Source organism: Nannospalax galili, unplaced genomic scaffold (genome assembly GCF_000622305.1).
Source record: "Nannospalax galili isolate Female #2095 unplaced genomic scaffold, S.galili_v1.0 scaffold447, whole genome shotgun sequence".
NCBI classification, from domain to species: domain Eukaryota; kingdom Metazoa; phylum Chordata; class Mammalia; order Rodentia; family Spalacidae; genus Nannospalax; species Nannospalax galili.
Window position 1 is genome coordinate 945,805 of NW_008355650.1, and position 8,393 is coordinate 954,197.

Below are 8,393 nucleotides of genomic sequence, written 5' to 3' on the forward strand. Positions count from 1 at the left end.
GATTTAAATGGAGAAAACTGGTACCTTTGGATTTGATTTTTAAAGGTGGTACACTTTAGAGAGATTTGTCAGGTTGTCACAGAGACTGTTCTCTAATCTTTGCATGCCAAATTTTGGCCATTTTATAATAACAACGATGATGATGATGATATAATAAGAAAAAAATACCAATGCAAGAAATGATGTGGAACAGGCCACAGGGACAGGCTCAGAGTGTCAGATGGAGCTGTAGGGTGAGGAGTTGGTGATTACAATACACATCACTTCACCCACTCCACGCTTTCCTGAATTTCATGGTCCTACACCCAAACTCTCTTCTGCTAGCTTACCATAGCTCATTTAACCTCTGTAGTTTCATGTGATTACAGAATGGAACAGTTGGAGAATCAATGGTTTTACAGAAATGTTTCCTAAATTATTGTTCTCCAAAGGGCAAGAGATCACGGAGAAAGTACCACATGGTGATGTGCTAGAGTCCTGTTCCTGGTGGTCTCTCCCAGGCTGCTCAGTGAGGCCCTTGGTTTCCTTAAACAGAAGATACCTGTTTTGTAAATATGTCACAGTATATCAGAGTTTTGGTGGTAACGTCTTGCTGTCTACTGGACTTACGACTGCCCCCAGACCTATGGCTTATTAGAGTCAATAAAAGACTGACACGGGAACGGAGGGGTACCCTAACAACTGTCAGTCTTGGACCAAGGAACAAAGGCCATGTGTTTAGAGGGCCAGGAGTTGAGGGGCTCGAAATAATCAGAAGACACAGGTATCAAAAAAGAAATGCCTATTTGCACTGGGAATATTTTTTCTTATTTCTAAAGTTATATATCTAAAACTACATGAATGATACATCTATGTACATATTTAGAAGTTCTGTTCTACAGTACTTTTGTGCATGCTGGGTTTTTATTACTAATTGTCAAAAGAAAATAATTCCATAAGGCATATCTATGTACAGTGGTGGTCTGTCTGTAGCTCACCTGGGTCCTATTCCTTCAGTGTTCATGTGGGCAAGCACCTGCCCTGTGCTGGGGAGATGAACTGGGTCCTATAAAACTGAGGGGCTAGCCTGTATGATTTACTGCTTGGTAAACAGATGACCTTCTTTGTGACATTTGGGTAAAACCTTCTGACACCTCTTTTGAGTGATTTATATTGGACAATACATGCAAGTAAAATATCTAAGACTCCAGGAGTTGAATGTTGGTATTTATGGGTGGAGACCAGGCTTGGGCCACAAATGAGGGTACCTTGCACCTTAGCCAAATCCATGTCTACTTGTCCATCTAAGCATCTGTGAGAGGGCAGGTAGATATTTTACACCTTGATGACTTGTTTTCTGGTAATGCCAAAATTAAATATAAAGAAATCAAGAGCAAAGGAAGAGACAGAAAAGGAGGGAATGAAGACAAGGAAGGGCCATGGCGGGTGGGAGGGAAGGGGTGGCCAGGGGCGCCTACACTTTGGATTCGTTCTCTAGGTTTGCCACATCACCATTCCTCTCCGTTTGCTCGTCCGCGTTCTTCTCTTCCTCCTCTGTCTCCAGTTCTGCATGTTGGTTCAGTTTGCTGGACACAGACCAACTCAGGGGCAGCTCCGCCCTGTTAGCCAGCTCAGCCAGCTCTTTGGCACTAAGGGATGGGGTGCTGGTCTCGTAGGTCTCATGAAAGCTGTTGTAGTCAACTTCATAAAACCCGTCCTCCAGTGTCAGGACGGGTGTAAACCGGTAGCCCCACAGGATCTCACTGGTGATGTAGGAGCTTCGAGCTTGGCATGTCATTCCTGTGGAGAAGAGAACAGGGGCCTTAGGATATGTGAGCATGGGCTTCCCAAGGCCAGCGAGACTTGGGGACCTGAGCATGGCTGTTACAGATGGCTGTTTATGCTGCACTGTGACCTGAATAGGTGGGTGACAACTATGGAGTGGCCATTCACCTTGTGGACGTAGGCTTATTTGCAATGAGATTCCAGGATTCCCAGAAACTGGCAAACCGACTTTGATCTGTGGAATTCATGTGCAGGTGGAAGGACAGAAGTGATTCCGTGAAGTTGTCTTCTAACCCCTACACATTTGCAGTGGCACACACATACACATGCACACATGTATGATTCCTACACTCACATAGACAGTGATAAATAAAACTACATTTAAAAATTAAAAAACAGAACACAACATTTATGGAAGCTGAGAAGCAGCGAGAAGACATTTTTCAAAGCACTAAATGAAAAAGATTGTCAACCAGGATCGCTATACTCAGCTAAACTAGCCTTCACAACATGAAGGAGAAACGAAGACCTTCAGTGAACAGAAATGGAGAGAGGTCACTGTCAGCAATCCTGAACTGTGTGGAAAAATAAAGGGAGTCCTTCAGAAAATGAAAGGACTCTGGGGGGCTGGAGAGATGGCTCAGTGGTTAAGAGCACTGACTGCTCTTGCAGAGGACCCAGGTTTGGTTCCCAGCACCCACATGGCAGTTCCAAACCATCCTTAACTCCAGTTCCAGGGGAATCTGACCCCCTCTACTGACCTCTGCAGCACTGCATGACACGGGTGCACTCACATACATGCAGCCAATACACTCATACACATAAAATAAAAATAATAAATACAAATATTAAAAAAAAGAAAGGACTCTGGACAATAACTTAAATCCGCATGAAGAAATAGATGCTGGTGAAGGGAACTGTGAAGGGATATGAAAAAGCTTCTCCACAGTATAGTTTTATGATTACTACATTTTATGGCAATAATATTATTTCATTACATAGCACACCACAGTTTATGTAGCCTGTAAGACAAAGTGTGTGGTGTGGCTGTTTGTGGAGGACTGTCATGAGTTGGTCTATGGAAGTTGTATTGCTATGGGCCTAAATATACTAATTAGGGTTAAGTTATAGCCCCTTAAAGTTCTGATGCTGAAATATTAACTCTACAGTATTTTAGAGTGAATTTTGAGCTGAGGTCACAAGGTGGACCCTCACCCAGTATGACTGTTGTTCCTGTAAGAAGAGAAATAAGACCCAGACACAGGGAAGAGACAGCCATCGGTACACCGAGGAGAGACCTCACAAGAAACCAACTTTTCCATACCCTGTTGTAGGAGGAAGAAAGGCCTGAACAAGCTGAGCAATGGCGCTGCAAGTGCGCCAGAAACATCCGGCTGAGTCTAACCTGTATTCTGCCAAAGGACATGGAGATGGCTGACTGCAAGATGGCTCGACCGAGAGGGCCAATGAGGATCAGACACGATCCGAGAAAGCCTACTGGGGCCAATGGGACACCGGGAAGGGGGATATAAGGGAGCCCCATATCCGCAATAAATGAGTCTGCAGTTGCTTGCACTGCCTGCTTCTAACCTGACTCCCGGTGTCTGTGTCGTGACTCCCCGCGGACTCTACACCCACCCGGAGAACCCCAGGACACCTGCAACACCCTGTACTCAGACTTTTAGCACCTGGAGTTGTGAAAAAGCAAATACTTGAGTTTTAAGCTCTAGCAGCCCTGGCAGATGAATACGTCGATGGAGTTTCTTAGCAATAGCAAAATGACTTTTCATAGTTCCATTTTCATGAGTGTTTATTTCATGAATTAAAATTCAGTGAAATTTAAATATTTGCTCTTGGATGCTCATATTTTAAAAATTTATTTTCTGGCATCTGAATTCATTTTAAAAGAAGTAAAGAAAGCATGTTATATGTTTTTCTGCCAGTAAGTTATTAAGTAGTTTTCTTCAGGTAAATTGATCATTTTTCTTTTCTTCAGAAAAGAAAGAAAAATCTGTCTTTGTCAGAGCACTGGGAGCAGGAGGATCTGGATCAAAGTTTGGGTTATGGGGGCTGGAGAGATGGCTCAGCAGTTAAGAGCACTGGCTGCTCTTGCAGAGGACCTGGGTTTGAGTCCCAGCACCCACATGGTGGCTAACAAGTGTCTGTAACTCCAGTTCCAGGGGATCCGACGCCTTCTTCTGATCTCTGTGGGCATTGCATGACAAAGGTGCACTTACACCCATGTGAACGATATGCTCATACCCATAAAATAAAATAATAAAATATTTTAAACAGTTTGGGGTTATGTTCTTCCCTCTTCCCTCCACATTTCTCCCCAGTTTCTTGGGACGAATCAAGAGCTCAGGTGTAAAAACTGTGAAGCAAAATCGTGTTCTTAGAGTAAGAAGGGCCGTGGAAAGGAAGCCTGGGGCTGACAAGTGTGCGGACATCTCACAGGGAGAAAGCTGTAAATGGAGTTCCATGTGTGAACTGATACCATCCCAAGCCTTAAGATGGCGAGAAAGGATGAATTTAAACAATTACTGGGTGTTTCATGTCACGCGGTCTCATTTAACAACCTCGGTTAAAGGAGTCACAGTAGAAATTCAGCAATATTCGGAATGGAATGAAACTGAAATTCTAGATGTCAAACTCAAAATTGTGGATATCCAGAAATAAAAATTTATAAGTCTGTGCTGGATAGCTTTAGTGTCAACTTGACATACCTGGGTTGAGGGAGCCTCAATTGGGGACTTGCCTCCATTTGACTGGCCTGTGGCCATGTCTGTGGGGCATCTTCTTGATTGTTGAGTGATGTGGGAGGGCTCAGCCCCTGGGCAGGTGGGCCTGTGTTGCATAAGAAAGCAGGCTGAGCATGGGCCAGGGAGCAAGCGAGTAAGCAGCATTCCTCCATAGCTTGTGCTCCAGCTCCTGCCTCCAGGTTCCTGCCCCGAGTTCCTATCTTGGCTCCCTGATGAACTGTGACTTGGGAGATGTAAGATAAATAAACCCTTTCCTCCCCAAGTTGGCATTGGTCAGAATGTTTTGTCACAGCAATGGAGAAACAAACTAGAACAAGGTCTGAATCATTATATTAGAAAGTAAGTTTGAAAATGAGTGTGCAAATATCCAACCAAGAAATTTCAAAACCAGAATTAATCCATGGGAAATAATAAGCATCAGAATGTAAACCAATGAATTAGGGGAAATAACAGAGAAGATCCAGAGAGGCCAAAAAAGGTTTTTAAAAATGATTTATTTTTATTTTATGTGAGTAGTTTGCCTGCACGTATGTAAATGCACATATGTCATGCAATGGTTGAAGAGGCCAGAAGAGGGTGTCATATCTCCTGGAAATGGGGTTATGGATGGTTGTTTGCCATGTGGGTGCTGGGTACCGAAGCTGGGTCCTCTGCAAAAGCAGCCAGTGCTCTTAACTGCTGAGTCATTTTTCCAATCCCTGTTTTTTTAAAAAAATTTAAGTCTAATAAAACAGAGAATGCTCTGATTATATTAGTTAAATAAAAAGTGCAGAAGATGGGGCTGGAAAGATGGCTCAACATTTAAGAGAATTTGCTGCTCTTGCAGAATACCCAGGTTTGATTCCACATGGTGGCTCACAAGAGTTGTAATTCAGTTCCAGAGGATCTGACACCTTTTTCTGACTTTCATGGGCGCTGCATGCATGTGGTGAACTTATATGCAGTCAATGCACTCATACAGATAAGATAAAAATAAATCTCTAAAAAAAGATTGAAAAATGTATAAGGCAAAGTTGGGCATGGTGGTTCGTGCTTATGATCTCAAGACTTGGGAGGCTGAGGCAGGAGGGCACAAATCTGCAGCCACGTCGGAATACACAGGGAGACTCTGTTTTAAACCAATGCAGATCAAACCACCAAATTAAATTAAATCAAATGCACCCAAATTGAAACCCAAGCCAAGCCAACCCAAACCAAACATCCAAACCAAACCCCAAATCAAACCAAAACCAAACCAAATTAAACCCAAACCGAAACTAAATTAAACCCAAACCCAAACCCAACCCAACCCAACCTAATCAACAAAATAAAACAATTATAAAATTCACACAGTCTAAAAAATAAGTTCAATGAACGTTTTAGGACGTGATCATAAGGGTCCCCTGCTTTTTTTGTATAACTCTTCCTGGGGAGTGTAAAGATTGGACACCAACAGCCCAAAGAAAGGATTCCATCCACGTCCTCTTTGGTGAACCAGTGAGTTCACTGGGGTCACTTGCAGGACTGTGGCGAGGAGTTACAGAAACATGGGTACTTGCAGGCTGTTCCATCATCAAATGGCCTCACTGCATCATGGGCCATGACTCACAAAGCTGTATGACTGGACCTCTCCCCTGTCAACCTTCCACATAGACACTGGCTTTCCAACTCCTTCCACAGGGAATGGTAGCAACCCCTTTACCATCAGCACAGACTCAGCTATCACTCTATCAATTTGCTTATTCCATTGCCATGATGGTGGGGCAGGGTGACCTCAGCTCTTTCTGCTTCATGATGGAGAGGGTCATGCTAAGAATGGGGGGAAATGGCTATGCCACAGCATCATCCTATGAGGCTAACAATCTTGCTAATAAAGTCATAATTTTTTTTGGTCTTTTATTGAGACAGGGTCTTCCTGTAGCCCCAGCTGTCCTGTAACTTACTATGTAGACCAGGCTGGCCTCGAACTCACAGAGATCCACCTGCCTCTGCCTTCCAAGTGCTGAGACTACAGGCATGTGCCACCAAGCCTGGCTGTAAAGTCATAATTTTAATATAAGAAAGTGGAAAAAAATGTGAAGTCAATATCATTTGCATGCTGAAATTCTAGAGAAAAGATTGGGAATAATTTAACAGTTTATTAAAAAGTGATAGCTCATGACTAAGTTGGGTTCATCTCAGGAATGCAAGAGTGGTTTACCAGCAGAAAACTGAGCCTATAAAATATATTGACAGATTGAAAGATTATCAAATGAATTTTCTTCATATCTTAAAGTTCCACATCCATTTATGATAAGACTGCTAATGAACTTGTACTATTAGGTCAATTATATTTAGCAAAAGATCAAGTGAACATAATTTTGTGTGTGGGAGAGGGAGAGAGAGGGAGGGAGGGAGGGAGGGAGGGAGAGAGGGAGAGGGAGAGGGAGAGGGAGGCATGTGTGTGGATCCACATGTATACTTGTGGGCACCGGAGGAAGATGCCGAGTGTCAGGTTCTATCACTCCCCACCTCATTCCCTTGAGGCAGGATCTCTCACTGGATCCTGAGCTTCTTGACAAGTAAACATAATTTTTGATGGTGATGATGATCCAGTTAGGATCATTTTAATTAAAGTCAGGACTAATTTGTAAATACTTGCTATTACCTATTCTAGTTAACATTACATTAGAGGATTTGCCTGTAAAAACAAGACAAAATAAAATACATAAACCAGTTTCTATCAGAAAGAAACAACTACCTCATTGTTTGAATATATTATAATTATGTACATGGAAAATCCATGTAATAATACAGTTGCTAGAATAATTACGAGTGCTGAACAAAAAGTACTCAGTCTAAAAAACTATGCAGAAAACGCATTTTACATTTGTATATATCAGCAACAAAAGATATAACGATAAATCGTCACCATTTCCCTACCAACATAGACAGGAACCAGTATCATAATAGAAGTACACGTATGGTCTTTGAGAAGAGGAGAACGACGCTCAGGAGGCTAAAGCAAGATTGCAGGTTTGAGGTCAGCCTGGGCTGTTCCAAGACGCAGCCTCGAATAGTAATAATGACAAGACATTTTTGAGAAGTAGTGAAGAAGATTTAAATGAAAGGACACCTGGTTGAACACCGTAAAGGTGTGAGTTTTTCTGAAGTTCCTTTAGAGTTCAATGCAACTCCAACAAACACTCCTTATAGTTAAAGATATCCACATCACCCGCTTGTCAGAATTAATGCACACGAATGTTTTAATCACAACATTTTCAGATACTTTTTACTTTTTGGACAATTTCATACATGTATATAATGAAGTTTAAATCATGTCATCCCCATCACCTCTCTCCTCCTCCCCTCTCTCCCACTGAAACCTTTCTTTTGAGTAAGTGCCAATCCTACTTCCAAGTCTTTTTTTTTTGTGACCCACTGAGTTTAATTATGATTGCTTGCATGAACATGAGTTGGGGTTATTTACTGGAGCATGGGCAACTTATCAGTGTTTATACCACTGAAGAGACCAATACCTCCTCTCCCAACAGCTTTTTAAAAAAATGAAGTGTAGGGCTGGAGAGATGGCTCAGTGGTCAGGATCACTGGCTGCTCTTGCAGAGGACCTGGGTTTGATTCTCAGCACCCACATGGTAGCTAACAACCTTCTGTAACTCCTGTTCCAGGGGAATTTGATGCCCTCTTCTGGCCTCCTCGGGTAGTGCATGACATGGGTGCACTTACACACAGGAAATACACTCACACACAAATAAAATGATAAAATATTAAAAAAAAACTGGTTTTGGTAAACAGATTAACAAGCAACCTAGGTGTCCCTCAATTGATGAGTGGATAATGAAAATGTGGTTCATATATACGATGGAGTTTTACTCAGCAGTAAAGAAA

At 42.4% G+C, this 8,393-nt stretch overlaps 1 protein-coding gene across 1 annotated transcript in view; it reads right to left on the reverse strand.

Annotated features, from left to right (window-relative positions):
- Positions 1-6: 6 nt before the first annotated feature.
- The window catches only part of Kcnj6 (potassium voltage-gated channel subfamily J member 6), a 317,231-nt gene continuing 308,844 nt past the window's right edge, over positions 7-8,393 (reverse strand). Inside the window, exon 4 of the mRNA XM_008853043.2 lies at positions 7-1,779. Coding sequence (XP_008851265.1) covers positions 1,454-1,779 — 326 coding nt within the window. The 3' untranslated portion in view covers positions 7-1,453. The remainder of the gene's footprint in view (positions 1,780-8,393) is intronic.